The 23,340-nt window shown below is 49.6% G+C and overlaps 1 protein-coding gene across 3 annotated transcripts in view; it reads left to right on the forward strand.

The window, feature by feature from the left end:
* The window catches only part of CECR2 (CECR2 histone acetyl-lysine reader), a 98,067-nt gene extending 77,595 nt beyond the window's left edge, over window positions 1-20,472 (forward strand). The window contains exons 7-19 of one of the 3 annotated variants that reach the window (XM_087765456.1): window positions 816-985; window positions 1,732-1,809; window positions 6,635-6,791; window positions 10,347-10,476; window positions 10,765-10,802; window positions 10,909-11,000; window positions 11,286-11,412; window positions 12,837-13,270; window positions 14,393-14,521; window positions 14,639-15,461; window positions 17,565-18,972; window positions 19,815-19,920; window positions 20,203-20,472. In XM_087765456.1, coding sequence (XP_087621582.1) covers window positions 816-985; window positions 1,732-1,809; window positions 6,635-6,791; window positions 10,347-10,476; window positions 10,765-10,802; window positions 10,909-11,000; window positions 11,286-11,412; window positions 12,837-13,270; window positions 14,393-14,521; window positions 14,639-15,461; window positions 17,565-18,972; window positions 19,815-19,920; window positions 20,203-20,208 — 3,698 coding nt within the window. In that variant the 3' untranslated portion in view covers window positions 20,209-20,472. Of the gene's footprint in view, window positions 1-815; window positions 986-1,731; window positions 1,810-6,634; window positions 6,792-10,346; window positions 10,477-10,764; window positions 10,803-10,908; window positions 11,001-11,285; window positions 11,413-12,836; window positions 13,271-14,392; window positions 14,522-14,638; window positions 15,462-17,564; window positions 18,973-19,814; window positions 20,173-20,202 lie in introns of those variants that run through there. The other 2 variants (XM_087765454.1, XM_087765455.1) reach the window with 2 other exon arrangements.
* The last annotated feature ends 2,868 nt before the right edge of the window (window positions 20,473-23,340 follow it).

Genomic DNA, 23,340 nt, shown 5'->3' on the forward strand with positions numbered 1-23,340 from the left:
TGTAAACATTTATGGAGCAGGAACCACATTCCCCTTCTCCAGGTGGGTGTTCCAACCACCACGCAAGAGACTCCTTCCTTCACAATTAATATTCAAATGTTTCACACAAGGCGGAACAGCTCAGAGTGTCTTGGTAGTTGGGACATGCTTCAGAGCAGTGGGAGATCTGCTTCAGATCCCACTCTGCATCGAGCAGGGATGGGATGTGAACTTTTGGAACTTCCCCCTCATCTGGCAGCCCGATGAAGCCCGGCCTTCACTTCCTCTACTGTTCTTTCAAGTGCCTGCAAACAAAATGTTTCATTTGGGGAGAACGGGAGGTTTTATTCACCACAGCAAAGGTTTGCAGTGCTAGAAAAAAAAAAATTGGCTTATTTCAAATAACATTAATTTTCAATGTTTTTATTCTGCTGCCAGACTAAATCAGACATTTGCATTACCCTGTGTCCTGCTCTGGCTAACAGCCTCCATTACAAGAAACAAATTAAATCCTTTTCTCTGGTCCATCATAACTGGAACAGAGGCTTGCTACAGGCATGTCACACTACCCATGCGTTGCAAAGTGCCACCATTACTTCTTCACCTGTGTACTTCCTCTGTGTCTTGGCATCGCTTTCAGCGTTGGTAGGGGAGGTAGCAGTGCTTCTGGTGGATCAAGAGAGCTTTGGGTCTACAGCAAAGAGCATGTTTCCCATAACAGTGGCCATTGGCAGTATGTTTTGCTCTTCCCGAGCCTTGAGGAGAGAAGAGAAGGGATAAAGAAAAGTTGTTAGTCGTAACTGCTGTGGAGATAACATCCTTTCATGTTGTTGAAGGGTCCCAAGGGCCTGGCCGTGGGACATGGTGGCTGCTGTGTCAGACGGAAGAGGAGTGGAGGCAGGTCACAGAGAGCTTCAGAGAGAGGACTTCCCTCCGAGAGCGGCAGCTCTACAAACTCTTGAGTGAAGACTTCCTGCCGGAGATCTGCAACATGATTGCACAGAAGGTGAGGAGACATGGCATCCTGTTTACCTCTCTATGACCGCTTCCAAGAGCATGGATGTTTGCTGATTGAAGGAGAGCTAAATCCAAGCAGCCCTCACCCCGTCCTGCTCCCCCCACTCCAGCCTGCAAGTGCCGTGGATGCGGGGGCTGTTTAGCGTGTGTAGGGGGAGAAAGGCTCTCCCCCACGGAGCGGCAGGGCTAGAGTCGATACCTAAGGATCTGGTTCGCGGTTGCACGGCAGCATAGGTAGGATGGCTGAAGGGGTTACTGTCTTCAGCCCTGTTCTCTGTCCCTTTTCTGCTAGCAGGGAATCTCTGTCTGCTTTTGAACTGCTGCAATTTACAGCCTAGCTTTTCTATGCAAACTGCCTGTGATTCCACTTTTACTGCTGTTTCTCAGCTGGCTCTGCTGAAGGGGCAGTGGCTGCTTTAGCTGTCCTAGCTAAATCTGCTTGAGCTGGTATGTCAGAGCCCTGAAACTCCGAAGGGTATTTTCCGGCAACTGAATGTTTTCAGGTGGGACAGATTTGGAATGGGATCCTTCGGCTAGATGGCTTTGTAAAATGGGCTCTGCAGTCAGCGTGATGTTCTTGGACCGAGTTCAGTTTGCTTGTTTGCTACCCTTGTAAAGCTAATACGGATTTCATGGTCACTTCTAGCCCCCAGAGTTTCTCCTGCCAGTATCACCGATGTGCCCTAATTTCCTCCACTCTCTTTTTCCTTCCCTCAATTCTCAACCCTGTTTCAGGAGAAGCGTCTGCAGCGGACAGAGTTTTCTCCCAGGTGGATGTCTGACCATCAGCCCATCAAACCAATCAAGCAGGAGGTGAGGGGGGGTGCGAGGGGGAGGACGACGGAGGGAGGCGAGAGCAGATGCCTCCTGGGGGAAAAAATAAACCGCAGCATCGCTATTCAGTGGGAAGGAGTCGTTTGAAAGTGCTTGTGCTGAAAGAGAGATGGGTGGTAATGCCCGTCAAAGGCAGGCTGACACTTGGGGTTTCTATGGCGAGCAGGGAGGTGCTGCCCTCTGGATCGCAGAGGTAACTGGCCTTGCCGCAGACTCCGGTGCAGCTGCATATGGAAATCTGCACTCAGTCTGGGGAATTCCACTTCAATGAAAGTGCTGGCACATTCGAGGCAGTTCAAAGAAAAGTTGAAGAAGGATGAGGGGGCTAGAAGAACCGGCTTACAAAGGGAAATGACAGAAATTCAGCCAAGGGGAAAACGTGAGGCTGCAAACACATGAGGGTGTAGATAGTGCGGAGGGAGAGAAGAATGACTGATGCGGTACGGAGCTGAGCTAGGAGGGGGTCAGCTGGAAATGGAAGTCACAATTTAGGCCGCTTAAAGAAATGCTTATCAAACTGCAGCCTTGTCAGCTGAAATGGCTCTTTCTGTGCCTCTTCACCCTCATCTCCTCTCCACCCCATCAGTGTAACAGCGCTGCCGCTTGCGGGTCTGTGCAGTGAACCAGACCCAGGAAAATGACTGGAGTTAAATATAACCTTTTTCTTTGGTCGGGGTTATTTTTAACATAGATCGGCTTTCTGATCCAGTTCGCCATGCAGCCCCCAACAGTCACGCTGGCACAGCCAGGGGCATGGTATGGTGGAGATGGGGGGTCTTTGAACTGGCAACTGCTACCCACAGCAATCGGTCAGGCAACACAGGATTAGCTTTGGAGGAAAAAATTGGCTTGATTCTATCAGGCCGTGGCATAATCTCTCACTGCAGATGTAACGAAAACGTAGTTACCTGGTGTTTTGTCAAACCCTGGGAAATTAAACTGCAGGGAATATTCCACGTGAGCCAGGGTCAGGGCTTCCCGCAAAACAAAGGAGAAAGTGCAGTTCCCCGCAATAAATATAATTACTTAGAATAGATAAATAAAAGGAAGGAAGAACCTCTCATCATGCTGCAGATAAAAGCCTGCCGAGAGGAAAATAAGACCCCAGCGATGGTCAGTTTGGGGCCAGAATTGCTCTCTGCAAAGCCTACGATGCAGGAAGCACGGGGACACGTGTTTGTTCACAGGCAGCAGAAATCCCAGAGGAGGAGGGGAGTGGGAAACACATGGAGCCTGAATGATGCTAATCAGTACCGCAGGTGCTCCAGGTCTGTGGCGGCAGAGGGCTGTTAATTGCTGCCTGTGGGCCAGTGAAACGTTTCCAGCGAGCGGGGGGCCCTCCCGGCACCCGCTGCGCTGAGGCACAGGGAGCCAGGCAGCACAAGGGTGGTGATGCTCGTGCTGGCTTCCCAGCAGGACGCGGCAGCCATCCCTGCTGTAGGGGAGCCAGGGAAGGTGCCAGCATGTCTGATGGCTTTTTTGCCGAGCAAGGGGTGGGCAGCAGGCAAGTCTGGGGGAGAAAACCTCAGCCCAGTGCAGGGGTGACCCCTTCCTCCTGGCTTCACGAGCTGGATGCAGCTTCGGTCCGAGATATAACTTCTCCGTAGGCTCCTAATCCTGTGGGGGATTTCTCAACAGGTGGTTCAGATTAGCTCCTCATTAAAGAGCCGCCTGAGCAGCACCCTCATTAGGGCAGCGCTGCGGAAACCGGAGCAGGGAAGGTTTGGAGGGCGAGGGGCCAGGGTGGACCTGGCAGCCGTGCCTCCTGGCCTTCTGCCCCTGAAGCCTGATACCCACTGTCTGGAGAGCAAAGCAAAAGGCAGAAGTTTGGCCCTTTCGGGGTCCCAGGGGGGAAAGGCAGTGATGTTGTGTCCTGGAGTGCTCTCTGGCGGAGGGAAGGAGGTGGTGATTCCGCGGTCACAGATGCGAGGGGTGTTTTTTATCCTCCAAGTGGGGAGGAAGCTGGAGAAACGTCCTTTTGCTACCTCTTCATTCAGGAAGGAAGTATAACTTGTGTTGGGTTCTTGCTTTTATTCTTCCAATAGGTGTCTGCTTCCATCACATCCAGTAGAGTTTACTTGTTCGTGTTTGCTTATTTTTTTAACCCTGAGTTGAGCACCCTCATCCCCAATGGGCTTAAGCGGGACACCAGTCAGTAGGTTCCTCTGAAAATCTGGCTGTTTCTGTGTCTGAAGTGTCTTGAAGAGCTCATGCCAGCATTGCTGCTGCCCTGCAAGTGCTGCAGGGAGCAAGAGCAGTTGTTGTGGGCGTCTGCTGCAGCCCTTGGTGCTCACTGCACTGCACTTGTGGCTTCTGCTTTTCCCTTCTCTTCCTAGATCTGCTAGGATGACATCCTCTCCTTTGTTTCAGATTGTCCCATTGCTTGTCAATGTCGTATTTGTGGTGGGTTGATGTGGAACATGCTATGGATTCTGTGTCGCGCCGTTACAGTGTAGGGTGCTGAATGCACCCTGCAAGCTTGGAGAGGCCCTGGTGTGAGCGCTGCAGCTTGGATGTTCAGTTCACATTTCCATAGGGTATGAATGGTGGAAGCGGTATGAATCCCAGGAAAGGGAAGGTCTGACCTGTGCACCAACAGTTGAAGAAATTAGTGTGGCATGCCAGGCTGCCTTAGATCTACTGGCTGGAGAACATAGAGGCTGATGGTCACATCCTCAATAAAATATCTTGGTGTACCAACTTCTGGTGGCTGGTTCCTGCTCACCTCTCTCTCTTCCTAATTGCTGCAGAACCTGATGTTTTTTGGTTCCTATTGCCATTTAAAGACTGATCAAGAATGTTAGGGGGAAACTAGTTGATGATAATCAGGATCAGGCCTGAAAGGAAAATGTTTGCAGTGCATGAGTAGAAAATAGGTGGTAGAGTGATTGAGAAAGGGGTATGAAAAGACTCAAAAGCGGAAATGTAGAACCTGGTTTTGTAGGTTCTTGACCTCTTGTACTTGGCATAACAGTTTCAGTCCTGGGCATCCTGGTGTTTGGATACTGATCAGTTGGAGGAAAGGTCTGAGAGAGACAACTGGAATGCTTAGGGAGCTGGAAGGGTTGCTTTATAAGGAAACATTTAACCTAATTACAGAAACATGGGAGTTTTGTGTAAGCGTCTGAAGAAGCCCATAAAGGCTGGAATGTAGCTGAAGAAGAGAATTTATGCTTGCCCAGAAGAGCGTAACTAGGAATAATTGGATGGAATGAGGGGATGAGAAATTAACTTTAGACTGAATGTGAGGAGAAGCTGGCTAACCTAAAGGCATGCAGACTCACAGAATGGTTTCCTTAGGAAGGCGGTAGAAGAGTGAAGTACTAGTATTTGGCAAAGATCTGAAAAGGAAAAGAAGATGGGCAGAGTTCCCTTGTGGTGAGATCATGCTGTGCGTTTCACCGAAAAAGATCAGCACAAAATAGGTGTTTTTGCTGTCCAGTCTGTCCCTAGGTGCAGGATATGGTCCTAACGTCATCAAGAGTCCCATCACCCTATCTTGGACACTTCTCTGTGGCTGTTGGCGATTGAAGCGTAATTCTCTTAATATATTGTTGCTGCTGGAGACAGGGAGATAATACACAATGCTCGTCCACGGAGAGCTGCAGGGGGAGATTGTAGGGCAGTGCTGCGTAGGGGAAGGGGAGGCAGAGGGGGAACGAATGTACAGTGAAACCAGACAACATTTCTAGGTGTTTATCAAAACACCCTGAGGTTCCACTTCTAGGAAATAAAAAAACGACAAAATAGTAATCATGGTGCCAGATTTTTTTCTGGGGATTAATAATGGGCCTGGAGAAGTTGATGGTCTGAGCAGCAGCCAAGGGACCCCAGCCGATTGCTAATCCTCAGGAAATGCCTTCTGCCTAAGTGGTGGTTGCTGGTTATTCCCTGAAAATGAAGGTGGAGAAAACTGTATGCACATTGTTCTTTTCTGGTTGATATTCCCTGCTGATAAGGCACACATACTTCGGTCTTGCAGAATTCAAAGAGGTGGGAGTGCCTGGTAGATGACCGATTCATTCATCTTATAATTAAGTTAAGCTAATAAAGGTAATTCCACACTGCCATATACATACCTTGCACTTTATTGGAGAAATAGGAGCAAGCGATGCCTGGTCTGGGAACCCTGCAGTCTAAGTGGGATCAAACACAGCCTTGCCGCCGGCTGGCGGTGGGGAGGTGAGGAAGTGGGGCACTGAAGAGCCAGGCGTCCTTGAATGAGAAAACTGGTTGGGGGACCCAGCAGGAAAACTGTTCCAACAAATAAGTGAGAGCTATTTCAGGGGAGATTAACACACAGAAATATGGTGGGCCTCATTTTGAACACGAAAGGAAAACACTCCAAATGATACCTTGATGCAAGGCTGTACCAGTCTCTTTTCCTATCCTAAGTACTCTGTTTTATAGCAGAGCCAGGTTCGGCAGAGTAGTTCTTTCTGCTCATGCTTGCAACTCAGGGCTCTGCTAGATGGAAGGGGTAGAGGTGTTGTGTGGGGGTGTCAACAGCCCAAATCCTTTGCCCAGAAGGGAAATACATGCGGTGTGTCCCTGGCAGAGCGGCAGCTTGTCTAACCCATCACTTCTCCTTCCTTTGTCCCTGTATCAGTAGGATTTCATTGCTTGACAAATAACTTTCCTTTACATGTTGCTTTTCATCTGAGAACTCATATGTATAAATCCTTTTTTTCCCCCCAGCCACTCATTGTAGGTATGCTTTAATACTCGCTCGAAGTAAACGTGCCTCTGCTCAGACTTCAATAAGCCAATGCATTACAGTTTTTGGTGCACCGTTTTGTCACAGGTAAACCCAAACGTGCTGAGTTCGATGGAGAAGCAGAGGCGCAGAGAGGAAGAAGAGGAGCGCCAAATCCTTATAGCAGTGCAGAAGAGGGAGCAGGAACAGCTGCTAAAGGAGGAGAGGAAGAGAGAGATGGAGGAGAAGGTCAAAGCAGTGGAAGGTATGTGCGACCAGTGTGAAGCAGGGGTGGAAACTTTCCAAGCCAGGGTTTGAGATCTTGAATTAAGATCTGCCATTTGCATTCCTCCCCTGACAGACCTGCTAACGGGGATATCTTTTCTTGCACTTACCTCAGATAAATTGGTCTGACTGTAGCTTCTTTTCCTTTGCCTGTCTCCCTCAGTGTTGGTGGCTGTTCTCTGTAGTGCACCCTTCAACTGTGTAGTCTTCCTCAAATCATGCTTATTTTCTCCCTTGCCCCAGCTGTACTTTTTTTTTTCCTGCTATTCATGTTGTTCCTCAGTTCTCTTCTGTCTCCCCACTTGCCTCCTCGTGGATTTCCCTGTGTGCAGGATTAGCTGGCTTTACTCTCGCTGAATAGTATTTGGTTCCTTTGGCCCAATGCATGATGCAACAAGGATCCCCGTTGAGGAGAAAGGGAAGGGACTCATTTCTGACCACCTTCTCTCTGTCAGCCTCCCTTACGGGGATTCCTTTATCTGCTGCTTTTGCTGCGGTGGCTGGCTGGGCTGTTGCAGTTCCAGGGAAAGGCTGAACATCTTCAGAAGACTGTGGTGGTAATGTGTGGCGGTATCAGTATCATGAATTCTTAAGTGGATAAAGAATCAGAAAAGGAAAAAAGATTAAGTTCATGCAAACCTTGTAAAATTTCCAAGATGAAACAGTCTGCTACCAGATGTTTGGTAGCAGACCAGATGTTATCTAAGAATAGTTTCTTTTACCTGCTTACGTTTCTAACCTTTAGAAAATCCAATTACTTGCTTGGCCTTCATATATTCCTGGTTGCCAGTCCTAGCTAATCTGGTGCTTTAAACTGAGAATCATCCAACTTCCATATCTGCCACAGATATCTGTTTCACCTTGGCAAATTGCATATTCTCTGTGCTTTAATTCTCCATCTGTATAGACAAAATTAATCTTGAAGTTCCAGAAAAGCTGCAAAGTTAAATGTACCTGTAAAAAGGTCCCGTTTTGGTATAAGGCCTGTCCTTTTCTGGGTAAGTGCAATCACTGCATCATCTGATGCAAAGGCACCAGAGCCACTCAAAGAAACTGGCATGGGATTGGGCAACAAACTGTTTTAAGCCAATTTAGCATACGTTCATGCTTTTCTTGGCAGAGATGCTTTTATTTTGGTTTGTGCAGTTTCTTTCAGTTTAGTTTAAACTTGTCCCTAATCAGTTTAAGCTAAGTCATGAGAAGTCTCCTTTTAAGCTGGTGCAAAAGCTGTTTGGAAAGGTTATTTAAATGGCCGACTTGTTCAGTTAAATCACTGCAATATTTTTCATCCCTAGAAAGAGCAGCTATCCAGGTAAAACTTTGGCTTCTTAACCATCTTTTCTTACTGCCAAGCACACTCTCCATTACCATTTACTTTCATGACGGTTCTTATGGTGGACAGAAGGTGATTTGAAAATGAAGTCATTTGTTTTGCTTGGTTCAGCCTTGTTAAAACTGGACATCCGTCAACAGAGATTTTAGGGTAACAAAGATTTTCTTGTATTTTGCAGTCTGTTTGGGATTTAACATTAATTTTGTAAGGTCTTCTGTAGAGGGGTGATGTTAAACACAGGGTGAAATATCTGCTTTCTGATGAACTTCATCAGCACTCCACCTGCTTCTCAGTTTTGGACTGTATGCCTGTTTTTAGATCACATTCCTGTTTCCAGTCTGGGATTTCACTTCCCCCCCACTCCAACTCACGCCCCAGGTAGCGAGCCTCCTGCTGGGCCCATCTGTACTTTACTGAACTTATGAGTTAAAGCAGCCTTCTAGATTTCTACTACAACAGCAGGTTAGAGTTTCCCAGTTCTCTTCCCAGATGCTGCTCCAACATTATCCCTCGCACATATGACTTCCTAGCTGTTTGAGGTACTTTTTAGGGCATTGGTTAGATTTTGAAAGCTGCTGGGTAGGACTCAACCCAGGCCAACAGGATGATAACAAGCTCTGCCAGTGATCTTTACCATGCTATATTAATCACTTGCTGTGGTAGAGGGACCTGCCATTAATCCTGGCTGAGCTCCACTCTGGTACTGGTTAGCACTCCCTGATTCCTGTCAGTTTACCAGGTCAGATCCTTGGCAGGCCTTGATGGATTTCTAAAATCACCTTACCTCTTGGCTGCTGTTGCCATGAAATTTTCCTTTTGCTGTCCAGATCATTGCCTCATGTTTTTCTCGGCTTTCTCACTTAGACATCCATTACAATGTCATCTAAGTGATGCTGATTTTATGAAAGAAGCATGAAGTACTGAACTGTGCTTGAACAGACTCAGATAATCTGTTAACTGCAATTTGATGTTGGGCTTCCCATCATTAAATATTATAATAGATGCTGTTAGATTCTGTAGGACATCTTAGATGCAAGTCCTGTCCTCCCAACTTCAGTGCTACCCAGAGTCTTCTAATGGGAAATTTGGATTTTCTTTTACCAGTCTTTGACATATCTGGCCATGGACATCCCTGGAAATACCTACCTTGTACCTATTCCTAGTTTTCCTGTGCCCTCAACCCCCATCCCAAGTTTGTTTTTGACTGATAGAGTAAGACAGTAAATTAATACTCTTCCACCAGAGCTGGTGCTTCTTGAGTCTTTGGCATTTTCCAAAGATGGAGCCTCTGCTAGAGGGTATTAGCCAAGTCTCCCCCATCTTTCTTTCACTCTGGGTGTTCCCCAACGTGGCCTGTTTTCTGGGGTCTTACTCCTGTGACATGTCTCCTTGAACATTACTTTCACAGAATTCCGCTCCTACAGAAAGTTGGTACAACCGCAGGTGTTCAGCAAGTCAAATGAATTCAGATTTCCTATAAGAAAAAGGAAATGAGGTTCATAAGAGCCCATAAACTTTCTATTATGGAGCAATCTGTTAGCCAGCTGTCTGGTTGCAAACCGCAGGTTATATTACCAGCGTTGCTTCTTCCTGTCTCTCACCTCTTAAACCAAAGCTGTCCCAGTGGCCCTCCTGTGTGGCAGCTTGCTCGCTCTGGCTGCTGGCCATGAAGGCCTACCTGAGCAATCTTCCCAAAGCTAGCTGTGGCGGTGGAGGATATTGATGACCCCAGTTACTCATTGTCACCCAACTGGTAGAACTTCACCCTTCCCTTGGCACTGCTCTTCATCCACTTTGGTGCAAAACCAGCTGCCTTGAGTTCACCTGGCTGAGGTGAAGCATCTGAAGGATGGTAACTTAACAAGCCAGCTCTTTCCATAGTGCTGATCTATGCCTAGGTCTGTGTGTTGAACTTCTCTTTCTGTACCACACCATAGTCAGGAATTTGGAAGCTGCCTAGGGGAGCATCTGTATCACAGTAATGCTTCAAATTCATTGATTGTGAAGTCAAGGGAAAATGAAGAGGCGTGTGGATGGTGCGCTGTATTCTCACCTCCTCTGCTGTTGCTGCTTTTGCTGAAAGAACAAGAACGTTTCACTGGAGTTCTTGAGAGTTGCAGAAGCTGCCTTCATTTTCCCTGCAAGATGTTGTTGACAAGGAGTGCTGAATGGTTTTCCACCTCTCCCCCCTCCCCACTGCAGAACGGGCCAGAAGGAGGAAGCTTCGTGAAGAGCGGGCCTGGCTGCTGGCACAGGGGAAGGAGCTCCCCCCTGAGCTTTCCCACTTGGATCCCAGTTCCCCTACCAGGGAAGAGCGAAGGACCAAGGATCTGTGAGTATGCAGCTGGGCACGCAGCACGCGAGTGCGTTGAAGTAGTGAGCACAGGAAGGAGAGGAGTGCGATCATTCACAGGAATGAGGAGGGAGCAGTGAGGTTGGAGAACAGTGAGGAGTAAGCTGAGAAACATCTGGATTTGGTCCACACTAGAGGATTGTTTGTGATGAGGCCTATTTGTCAGCATTATGGCACTCTGCATGGGGAGGAAGGGGAAGATGAAGTACGAAAGCATGTCTTATATGTCCTCAGTCTTCATATTCACTGTTGCGCTTCCCATTACAGCTTTGAACTGGATGATGAGTTCACAGCCATGTACAAAGGTTAGTCCTGCCCCAGCTTTCCCCTTTGCATGACTTGCTCAAAGTGAAATACTCCCCTGGGCGTGTGTGTGTAACCAGTCACCTTTTTTTTTTTTGCTACTGCCAGTTCTAGATGTGGTAAAGGCTCACAAGGACTCTTGGCCCTTCTTGGAGCCTGTTGATGAATCATATGCTCCCAACTACTACCAGATCATTAAGGTATGGAAAGTGGTCCAGCCATCTTGACTGATGTGTTTTGTTGACCGGGATGCAGTTTTTTGGAAGTGTTTTGAAGTTTTGTGGGCTGTGTTACCCTCGTAGTCAAACTGCATGACTCCAGTAGTCCCTTCTAGCCTTACAAGTCAAGGAAACTAAAGGTGGGAGGCTGCCTCTCAGGAGAGCAGCCTCCACTCCCCATCCCCTCTCTGTGAGGAAACTAGCTATGCAACTGTGTAAGCCCTGCTACGCTTGCTGTAACTGAAGGGAGGTTTTGTTGTGTTTCAGGCCCCCATGGACATCTCTAGCATGGAGAAGAAGTTGAATGGAGGTCAGTACTGCACCAAGGAAGAATTCGTGGGTGATATGAAGACCATGTTCAGGAACTGTCTTAAGTACAATGGTGAAGGCAGTGGTAAGAGCAGTAAGATGCTAAGTTTGTCTATTTGCAGTGCTCAGTCAAAGCAAGCAGTGATATCTTCCTACTCAACAGGTAGTGAGTTGTACCCACTGATTTGTAGTTATTCTCTTTCAGCGTATTTTTGGGAGGCCAGACAAAAGAGTAGGAGCTCCTGAGTAACAAGGCATGGTGTTTTAGCGAGGTTTTTAGCATAATTTGGTCATGCTGAATTGGGGCATGGCATACTAAGGGACTCCCATGTTGGTAGATGGTGAAGGCAGAACATACAAAAAGAAGAAAGTCTGTTTCTTTCTGAGCTCATTCCTTTGTGTGCTTGTGTGTCTGTGTGCCCCTTTTTCTCATAATATCTAACACAGACTTTGAAAAGCATTGAAGTCTGGTTAGCTCCCAGTGTCTGTTGAGTATCACAGAAAAGCAGGGAATGAACCAGGCTTGTAGTCCTTTGGATGGAAAATGTAGTTTTTAGGTTCCTTGGCTATGAATGAGCAACACAAGTCTGCAAATGGGAAACCGTGGGTTTAATTGCCATGCCAATTAAAATTCTACATGTTGCTTAGGTAAGAAATCAGTTCCCATGTGGTGGGTCGTCACTGCAGACTATGTCTCACCAGCACCGCCTTGAAAGGGCAACTAGTTAGAGCTACCCGGCTTGTCACTGTGGGCCTCAAGTAAAAGCATTCCTCCCACTGCCGTTGGGAGAGGTCTGTTTCCCGAGGAACTTCAGGGTTAGTTTAGTGGAAAAAACTGGAAAGTCATTTGCTTCAAGCCCTTATCATAAACACCTCTCGCATGTCTTTTCCTTCCTATCCACTCCAATGAAAAGTAGGAACCCCTCTGAGGAGAACCATCCCATGGAAACGATGCAATGGGGACACTGGTGTTGGCAATAGCTTTCACATCAGGGTCAGCAAGTGCTTTAGAAACTATACATGGATAAATATGTTTGCTGCTTTTCCTCTGTCTTGTAGCATACAGCAGAGATTTGAACGAGTCCAAAAAAACCTCTGAATGTAATCAAATAGCATTGCTGGAAGTTCACGTTTCTTCTCTCAGCACTCTGCTGGCTAACTGTGCAGGTCACGCATCTCTGCGAGCAGAGACGGTGCTTCTCGTAATGTAATTCTTGGCGCTATGCTGGAACACTGAGTTAATGCTGACGGTGCAGGCCGTGCTGCTAATGATACTTTGTCATGCCCATGTGCCTGTCCTCTGGTGGGGTTACTGTACAAATCTGATGCTGCGTTGCTTATCGAGTTTTAAGAATGTAAACCAAAGTTGACTAGTTAGAAACAAAAGTCTTCCTCAGAGAAACTTTGTGGAGGGCACATAATTTATCTCATGGAGGAAGTCTGACGACGCTTAATTGTTTCACTCTATAAGGCTCTGTCCCTGATGTTGTTGGGTTTTTTTGACTGCAGAATATACCAAGATGGCTTACAACTTAGAGAGGTGTTTCCACCGAGCAATGATGAAGCACTTCCCTGGGGAAGATGGAGACACAGATGAGGAATTTTGGATCAGAGAAGATGGGAGACGAGAGAAGAGGAGCCGGCGGACTGGCCGCTCCAGCACAGGCAGTGTTTGGACTCGGTCGCGAGACCCAGATGGACCAGGCAAGAGGCAGCAACGCCTGGAAAATGGAGGAAAACCTCCACCATATCGAGCTACTTCCAGGGCTCCTGCTTCTTCCTCCTCTTCCTCTTCCTCCTCCTTCTCCTCGTCCTCTGCAGAGGATCCAAGTGGCAACCCAACGCAGCCTCCTCGAGATGTGGGCCCTTCCAATGGGCGAGGTTTCCCTCGCTCTTTGCAGTACGGCGGCATGCCCAGCCCTGTGCCACATCCCGGCCAGATGGTAAGGAGCAGTTTCTGCTGTTCTTCACCCATCAGGCCTGCGGAGGGAGGGAGGTAAAGGGAAATGAAGCTCTCTACTGTGAAATCCCTACTACATGTCAAGAACCTTTTCCCAGAGATTAAGGAGTCAGGGCTATGGTTTCTACAACTGAAACTTTTCAGCCCTTAGATTTAAACTGGTGCAGTTTCAGTCTTTGCCACACTAGCTGTGAACAGTCTCCTAATGTTTCCTATGGCCAGCATGTCCCCATAGGGGCTTGCGCCAGCCCTGGCTCCCCCAGTTCTCCTCTCTCTTGGAGAGTTACCCCGTTATGCATGGAAAGCAGTCACATTTCCTCTCTTAACCTCCAGTTTATGATGCTGAAGAAGCCTGTCTTCTTTTGTTTCAATTGTTTACAGATGCCTGGTAACTTTGTGCCATCTGTGTATTACTGCATTTCATGCCTTGAGTATTTATAAAAGCAGTAAACGAAATCAAACACAAGGCCACCCTGGACTGCAGCAGTGACCTCCCTTTAGCCCAACATTTCTCTGAATGCCACCTGTTCTGCCTCCCCTCTGTTCCTCACCCATTCTTCACTGCCTTTTCCATTTTAACCAGTGATGTCTTTTGGTGTGGTGTATCAGCTGCTCCTCTGAGATCCAGGCTACCCCTTGCCCTTTTAGCTAGGGACCAAACAAAATGTTTAGAGTGATTCCTGCAATGCAGATAGTGGGAGACAGTAGGATTGCTGGAGGCAACAAGTATGTTGAAGGAAATCCAGCATGTTCCCCTGTCGTCCTGCTTGCATACTGTTGTGGTCCGCTCCCCTCCTTGGAGCGAACCACTGTCCCCTCCAGTCTTCTTGCTTGCTCCCAAGTAGCTGGGTGGCAAGTTGAGTGTATTGCAACCTTGAGCGCAGGGGCGCGTGGCTGAGGTGTGAGATACTGGCTTTGGCACAGGAGCTGTGTCACCTTGTAGGAAAGAGACTACCGGTTTTTCATGGTATCTCCGAAATGCCTGTCTGCTCATCTGTGTGGTTCCTCCAACCTTGGCTTCCCCTCACCTGCAGCAGCTCTGCTGCTTTTCTGTGCTTCACGACTTCTTTTATTTCTCCCTCCCGCACCCCTCCCCATCCCCCAGAGACCAGCCGTGCCAGGAACGTTTGGTCCCCTGCGCGGATCGGATCCCACGAAACTGTACGGCTCACCACGAGTGCCTGAGCCCCATCCCGGAGACCCGGTCCAGCAGCACCAGCACTTTGCCATGCAGGTAAGAAACGCTGCAGCCAAGGGATCCAGCATCCCAGGACCTGCAGGTCTGCTCTGCTCTTTGGTGCGGCAGCTCTCACCGAGACCCACCCCGTCTCTCTCTCTCCTTCCTCCCCAGCCGGCTGTGGGATTGAGCGAGCACCGCGGGCACAGGTTGGCCGCCCCGGAGAAGCAGGCATGCGCAGGACCGACCCACGTCGCCAGCCTCGGCCCCCGGCCGGGTGCCCTGCAGCTGGGGCGCATGAGCGGCCCCCCGCCTGATGCCGTCTACCCGCCAGCCCAGTTCCAGCAGGGCTTCCTTCCCCCAAGGCACAACGGGCCCCCCGTGAGGCCGCCGGAAGGCTCGGAGGTCCCCCCGGGGCACATGTACCGGCCCTACAAGTACCTGAACCGCGCGCACCCGGCCCTGTGGAACGGCAGCCATGGTTCTGCCAGCCAGGGTGCTGTGGGGCCGGAGGAGAAGGCGCCCATGGGGCCAGGACCCTCGCTCCAGCCCCACGCCCTGGGTCATATGATGGACCCCCGGGCCATGAGGCCGCCACTGCCTCCCAGCCAGTGGACCGAGCAATCAAATTTCCTACCTCACGGGGTGCCTCCCTCAGGGTATATCAGACCGCCTGGAAAAGCCACCGGCCAGAGGATGCCACAGCCGCCAGCCGCTCTGTTTGGGGCACCACCTCAGGTTCAAAGAGGGTGCCAGGGCGGGGACTCCATGATGGACAGCCCGGAGATGATCGCCATGCAGCAGCTGTCCTCCCGTGTGTGCCCGCCGGGTGTGCCTTACCACCCTCGCCAGCCACCCCCGCCGCACCTCCCCGGACCCTTTCCCCAGCTGGCTCACGCTGCCTCCGCTACCGGTGTGCAGCCTCCGAAACCCGTTGTGGGGAACGGGAGCTCGCAGGATCCCACCAGTCAGACCATGGAGCCAGAGAGCAACCAAGGTAACCCCTCAAGCACCTGCCTGCCAATGCGGCAGCCCCTGCCTGTAGCCTTTGACCTTCCCTGCCAGCACCTTTGCTTGCTGCCAGGCATCCCTCCTGCCCACTGCACAGCATCACCGTTTCCCATGCCGGGGTAGACCCTCTTCCCACCGGAGTATGGTTGTGAGGAGGGCGAGGGAGCACCCCCAGGCCAGCTTTGTTGCTCTTGGGCTCCATACTTGTAGGGTCCCAAAGTTTAACTGTCTTGCAGATGCACAAAACCTGCATCTGCAAATGTGGTTTTGTTTGGATTTGCGCCACTGGAGAAGCAAAAATTGCACCCTGACTTTCAGACTTAATGGAGTCAATTTTAAGCAGTGGCTAAGACTCAGCAACAAAAGCAGGGTTTTTTTCTAGAAAAGAATTAAATTCTTGATTAAATAGTTGTGGGATACACCTTTTTTATGCATGTCTTTTTTAATCTGAATTGGAATATATTTTCTGCTCCAGCTATCACTTAGATTTTTCTAAGATTGTTTTGTTTCACTGTAGCCTGCCAGAGGTCCCCTCTTCCCCAGCTATACCTGCAAGCTATCAGCTTGCCATGGTGTGCAAATGCAAAGCATAGACTGTGATGCTTCTAGAGCTCACTTGGAGTTAATATAAAAATTGGAGCTACAGAGAGTTAGGTAAGGAAAGAAGACATTATGTGAATAAATGGTTTAAATACACTCCTTTGAGTATATGTTAGTACAGCTTCTCTGAAATGCACATGTGCCTTGTGAGTTTAATATTTCAAAATCTTCACACAACAGAACTGCCCGAAGGCCCCTGAGCAGCCGTGTCAGTTCAGGTGGGATGGCAGCCTGTCATGTGTGCCATCACAAGTTTCTTTCTAGTTGAATTTAATTCATTCTAGCTGGTAAACTAGAGATCAAAAAAAAAAAAAAAACTAAAAATAAAACAAACCTAAAGTAGGGATCAAAAAACCCCAGAGATCAAAAAAAAATTTTTTTTTTCATTAATTCTAGCTGGTAAACTAGAGATCAAACCCCTTGAATCTTTTATCAATCCCTCGTGTGCTTTGCACTAAGAGGAAACTCTTTCCTTGTGTGGCATTGCTTAAAAGTCATCATCATTTAACTGTGCTGGATATAGAACAGAGACCGGGGGAGGATGTTGAGTGATTGCAGGGCAAAGTAGTCGCATCTCTAAATCACAGTTGGTTAAAATATGGCTGCGATCGGCTCCACGGCATCTCGGTGTGTGGTACTGCTTCTGACCAAGCTGTGGGCAAGTGGGGTTTGTGGACCAGAAGGGGAAACACAGACTGAAATCAAGCTGCCATAGCCGCAGCTTCTTATCTTGCTGTCATGTGGACACCACTGCGGTATTTCCTAACTCTGCCTCTCCATTAGGCAGCCTCTGCACATCCATGTGTCAGACCAAACCCATGTGTGCAATGTTACTCCGGTGGAGGTGTGATTTATCAGCGGCTTACAAACTACAGTGTGCCTGTGCCTTGAGGGTTCAGTCCATGTGTGCCATCTTTCCAAGACAGGTGCAACCTCATGAGTAGTTTTTAAAAGAGCTCTTTTAAAAGAAGCAGCCACTAAACGTTACCCAACTTTGCAAAAATGCACTTCAGAATTGCTAAAGGTCTCTGAAGGGAAGGCTGTGTGATGGGTGTGGGAGGGAGGCTGCAGCCCCACAGAAGAGCAGTTGTCCTGGTGCCATGCTCCAACAGTCCTGTAGAGAGGTTTGAGTAGAGGACAGGATTTTGTAGGCTTTGGAGCATGTACTTTGAAGCCTTCAATGGAAGGACCTTCATGGCTTTAGAAAGTCACTCCTTATTCTCTTCCATTTGCATAGTTTAGAAAGTGGGGTGCTTTCTCCATCCAGATGTTAGGGACTTGTCAGACAGAGCTGCCCAGCAACTTTGGGTCAGCAGCAAAAGAGGATGATGAGAGGCTACTTTCATAAACCTGCTTAAGCTGGCAGGAATTAGTGTTTGGCATGTGTGCTTTGGGTGAGCATGAGTAGGGTGTGTATGTGTCAGGTAGGGAGGGCCTATTTCCGAAATTAGACTGATGTGTGACTTTTTCTCCCCCCGTCTCGTTCCAGTGGAGCCGCCAGCAGGCGTGGACGAGAAGGCTCAGTGCATTGGCATTCCCGACGGGGCCTACGCCAAACTCCTACCTCATCCCAAGCCCCCGCTGCCCATGGAGTGCACCAGGCGTGCCTTGCCCCCGGACGGGGAGGGGGACAGCTCCGGCGTGAAGGGTGACCTGAAGGCAGGGCAGGGCAAGGGCGCATGGCCAGCGGACGGTGGCTACACCGGTGGCCCGGGCTGCGTGAGGGACCTGGTGCCCACCTCCGAGAGAGCGGGTCCCCTGCCTGAGAATGGGGCAGCGGGTGAGGGGCCGGCGGCCACCACCGAGGGGAAGGGACTAGCCGCCAACCTGCTGGAGAAGCCCCTCTGCGGCGGGGGTAAAGCTCTGTCTGAAGCAGCCGTGCCTTGCATGGGGCAGGGCAGTGGCCTCCCCGTCATGGACGCCAGCTCCATGGGGGCCGCCCCCAACCAGTTCCACCCTCTCTACATGCCCGGTCTGGAATACCCGAATTCGGCCGGGCGGTACCACATCAACCCAGGCCTGCAGGGGTTTGGCCCCGTGATGGGGGGGAAGCCGCCTCCTCCTGCCTCCCACCCCCAGCATTTTCCCCCGCGGGGCTTCCAGCCGAGCAGCACCCACCCCGGCGTCTTCCCCCGGTACCGGCCCCCCCAGGGCATGCCCTACCCCTACCAGCCCCAGCCTCAGCCTTCCTACCACCACTACCAGCGACCGCCCTACTACGCCTGTCCGCAGGGCTACTCGGACTGGCAGAGGCCTCTCCACCCCCAGGCCAGCCCCAGCGGGCACCCCACTGCCCACCCGCCCCTAGCCAGACCCCCTTTCCCTGACCGGGGGTCCGCCAGCGGCTTGCAGGGCTGCGAGGCACTGAGCGCCGCCCTGGCCTCTCCCAACCGCATGGACGTAGCGAGTGCCAAAGAGGTTTCTCTGAGCGACGGGCAGGATCTGGGGCCTGAAGATGAGAAGTCCGAGGAGTCCCAGGAAAGACCGGAGAGTCCCAAAGAGTTTCTTGATTTGGACAACCACAACGCAGCCACAAAGAGGCAAAGCTCGGTGGCAGCGGGGGAGTTCCTCTACGGAGCACCCCCACCGCACCTGGGCTCGGGGATGGGATTCGGCCCATCAGCTTTCCCTCCTCACGGGGTGATGCTACAGACTGGCTCTCCTTATGCATCCCGGCATCCTGCCAGTCATTTCCAGCCCAGGACATATGGATCGCCCATGAATGCTCACCTGTCTCATCACCCAGCCTCCGGCCAGGCCAACGGCCTCTCTCAGGAGGGACCCCTCTACCGCTGCCGGGAGGAGAACGTAGGTCACTTTCAGGCCTTGCTGATGGAGCAGAGAGGCAGCGGAGGTGGCATGGGGGGGCCACCCCAGGACTTGTATAGACCCTCGGGGTAAGATCGTGTTTTCTGCGAGAAGGCAAGGCGGGAGGGGGTGATGCCTGGGTGACGATAAGTGTTGGATACCCTTGAAAGGACGTGGATTGAAGTCAGGGGAGATGGCAAGTGCTGTTGAGAGGCTAACAGATGACTCTTAGACCCTTGGAGTAAAAGGTGTCTTAGACCTTTCTGTAAGCTGGAGAGAGTCTTGTCGCAGCTCCTTAAAAACAAGTAGCAATAGCCATCGTGGAGACCTGTTAGCCTGTCCCATCCATCTCATCCCCACAACAGTGCTTTGTTTTATCTGACAGCGTTTCATTAATGTGTTGTCCAGGGCTGTGCATTGCTTAATCAAATGAGCTCTTACTGTTTTCTTTGCAAGAATTTTATTGCAACTTTCTCATAGCGGGGCAGAGTAGTTAACTGAAGTTATGAACTCCTTTACTTTAATGTTGCCCCCTTTTTCCCCTCCTCTTGCTTTGCCCTTCCTCTCTGTCTCAAATTTCCCTCACAGAAAATTACTTCTCACTGAGGTTGTGCATATCACATTTTATTCCCAAGAGGAAAATTCTGCTACTGCAAAAATTCCCTGTTCAGATTTTATAAATGTGCTTCGACTGCTACTGTTTTGTCACAGTCCCAGCATACTTCTTCAAGTATTCAGGGAGCTTGGCTTACAACTAAGCCGTTGCAGGGGTGGCATGGATTAAAGGTGGTGTTTTGGGGGGAAGACAGAAAGAAGAATACACACCATGCATGCTTGTATGCGAATGTTGTATGTATGCATTCAACCCAGTAGATGGGATTTGCTCTTGATGTTCATGTGCTAAAACTCTCTCCATTCAACCTGGCTCCAGAATGCAAATGCATCAGGCTCAAGTTCCCTTCCCGAAGATGCCTACAGCAACCATGTCCCGGGAAGATCTGACGCCACAAAAACCATCAGCGTTGCCTCTGGATCAAGTAAGGGCTGCTGGAGAGAGCAGAGTTGAAATGCGAATCTTTCCCTTCCCACCAGTTGAAGGGGTGAAGTGTTGGATGAGAGTGGGAAGCACTGGAGGAGGCTAGGAAGTAAACTACTGCTCTGTAGAGGAGCTGGGAATGTCTCTATAGTCTTAGCTGACCCTAAAACGTAACCTAGGTGGTCCAATAGTGCTAGCTTTGAACCGGTGGCATGCAATCCTGAGGTTATTCCTTTCTAAAGCTGCCAGTGAAAGCCTCCAACTCTTGTTCTTCCTCTTCCAGAGCTAGTCCAAGGAAGGAAGGACCTCACGAAGACGAAAGCCACACCTGATTTGGACAAGGGGGAGGAGGGGCAGGCCTTCCTCCCACCCTCCCCTCGCCCAAGCAGCATGTAGCTTCCTGGGTCCATGGAACATGGTGCCGCGACGGCTTTTGTGTTGGAAACCTGGAGCGGTGCTGGGCCCCAGCCAGCCGAGCAGCTGGCTCGCCACCGCAGGGCGAGCATCGCAAACTAGTGGCTTTCTGTGACCGGAGACTGCGTCTCGTTCAGGGTTTGAGGGATTTTTTGGGTGGGGAGGGCAGGGGTGGGGGCGGAAACTTTCATTGACTGCTAAACTCAGGTATATTTTTCAGGGTGGAAGAAGATGATGATGGAATTTTACTTGTAGTATTAACGTGTGTGTTTTGGAGCTGGATCCAGTTTACAGAATTTAACCTGTTGCCTTTTTAAATAAATTTCTGTTGTTGGTGAATGTATTGTACATAATGGGGGAGGGGGTGGGCCCAGCTTGTAGTGGGCTTAGCACTGGAGGAATCCTTAACTGTTTACAATCATATCACACTGCAATCTTTCAGGATAAGGGTGAGGATTTGAGGGGAGTGGGGAGAGGTGAGGGAACATGTGATGGATGACTTGCTGTCCTCCTTCCTGTCCTCTGCAACCGAGACACAACCCAACGGTTGGTTAACTGAATAGCAGGAATTGCTCAGGAGCATAATGTGTCCTCCTCTTTCTCTTGTCTTTTTCCTCCTTCCCTCCTCACCCCAACCTCCGCCCCTCTGGATCCAGGGCCTGAGTGCACTTCCAGCTCCTGTCATCATGGGGGAACAAGGAAACCAGGACCAGGAATTGAAACCAGGACAGGACACTCATGGCATTGTCCCTTCTGCTAGTATAGTACCCTTATCCCTGCATAGGAGAAACGTATGCTCTAGAAAACAGAAAATGGCATAACTGGTCATCTTAGACTTCTTTCAGTGAAACCGGTGCAGCTGGGGGTGGAGCAGCACCTATCCAGTAGAACAAATTTTGTGCAAATCTGTACTGCCCTGCTGCCCAAGGAGAGGAGCCAAGTCCCCACCTTTCTTTCTCTGTCCCTTGGCTATATTCACTTCTTAGCAGCAGTGAAGCGGAAAGTACCCCGGGGTTCCTGACCACTCTTGGTTGCCTGTGAAGGAGGAGCATGAGGCTGCTTTGGGGGAGCAGTTGTTTTTCTGCAGTGTGAGCTATTTGTTGGCCTATGGAGTTGCATTTGGCGTTTGCAAGTTGCAGGTGAATCAGAAAGCACTGATTCGAAATCAAATGTTAAGGTGGCATGGCTCGGGGGGTGAGGTCTGAGAGGGCTGCGTGCTTGAGTTGACTTGGTTTGCCTTTGTCATCACTGATGACGTAGCAGCAAGTCCTACAGGGCTAGTGGCAGCTTCCCTCGGAGGCTGTGCGCAGTCTGCAAGGGCTTTCCTTGCGGTTGCAGTACTGCATTGGGGAAGCCCTGCTTGTCAGTGCTTTGCCAGGCACTGACGTTCAAACCTAGGTTTGACAGAAGAGTTTTGGAGGAAATACAGCTGATGATTCTCGGGAGAGCTGGGGTAAAACAAGGTGGAGTTGCTACATGACAAGATTGAGCAGGCAGCATGATCTGCTGGGACTGCAGCCCTGGCACAGGCTGCTGGTTGCACTGAGGGTACAGCGGTATGGTTAAAAGGAGGATGTGCCAATGCATTGGACAAAGTGTGCTAGCAAAAGCACACGTGGCAGCAGAAGTGAGGACAGAGCAGCATGCCCTTTAGTCTGCAGTACCAGCTAGGGGAGGGTCTTTGTCTCCAGGTTTCTGGAGAATTTTTCTGGCTGCTTTGTTGTCTTGGATGGTGCCATCACCCTTATCTTTAGCTGGATTGCACTACCATGCATGGCTGCACTGCCTTTGTCCTGCTGTGTAGATCTACCATGTGCTGGCAAAGCTGTTTGAGCAAATGGCAGGTAGCATCTGACTGAGCTATTACTCCTGTCCTAAGCTTTTAGAAGCACAAAAAGCCTGAAAGATGAGAAACATTCTTTCTTGAAATAGTATAGAACAAGGAAGGACTGCCACATTAGTACCCTCTTACAAATGAGTCTCACTGCTCTGTTGCTACAGTACTTCTGCCTCTGATGAGCTATGTAGGGCATTTCCCAAGTTTACCAGGAGTTAAACTTCTTCAAGGTATTCCCACAAGCATGTTTATAAACACAGTTCTTACTGCTGCAGCTACCCTGTGAGCTATAGCTGCTGTCTGCTTAGTCCAGTGAGTTGCCTGGGACAGCTGGCTCCTCTGCAAAGGAAGACTGCAATATAATGTCAATTACTTGCAGTATCTATCCACAGATGCCATTACCTTATGAAAGGGAGATTGTTTCTTCGTTTGTTTGTTTTTTCATTTGTGTTCATCTGTCAGGGAGCAATTGTCACTGGTGGATTGGTATAAACTGGAACAGGTGATCCTGAAGGTTGTCCTTTGACTGAGAAGCAGGTAACTGCTCTCCCCAGCCAAGAACATTATGCTATGGCTCATCCAAATTTGTCCCAGATCTGAGGATCTGCTGCTGTCTTGTCAGCTAGCAGTGGGTTTTCAGAGGTGCCCCAGCTGCTCGGAAATGCGGGTCTGGATCCTCCCCTGAATGGAGGTACTGAAGCAGCAGTAGGTATTTATGAAAAACTGTGCAAGTATAACTGCTCTTCAAGACAATAAACCTGGGACAAATGAAAACACGGTTCCTTCTCCTTGTAAAGCAATCTTTAGTTCATTGTAGATATAAAAATAATTTGAAATAGCACATTTAAAAATAGAGGACCTGTAAAATATAACTTGTAGCAAAGTATTCAGAATTCTGGAAATGTGAGTGTAGATTCTGCAAACAACCCCTGCCATACTTCAGCCTGTCTCTTCTGTATCACAGGACAGTTACCCGAATATTTGAAGTGCCTTTCATTCAGCTCATTGTGAACTTTGTGGAACAGGAGGTTTTTAGAAGCTATAAAAAAAACGCCGACCAAGCTGAAGCACTCTCGGCCTTCAGCTGGAACTGTCACCGAAAACATGGTTCTAGTGGTCATGGCATCTGGATGAGTACCAAGCCCAGATCAAAACAGGGGACAAAGAAGA

This window comes from Nipponia nippon, unplaced genomic scaffold (genome assembly GCF_047370975.1).
Source record: "Nipponia nippon isolate SJK-2023a ecotype South Korea unplaced genomic scaffold, ASM4737097v1 scaffold_3, whole genome shotgun sequence".
Taxonomy (NCBI): domain Eukaryota; kingdom Metazoa; phylum Chordata; class Aves; order Pelecaniformes; family Threskiornithidae; genus Nipponia; species Nipponia nippon.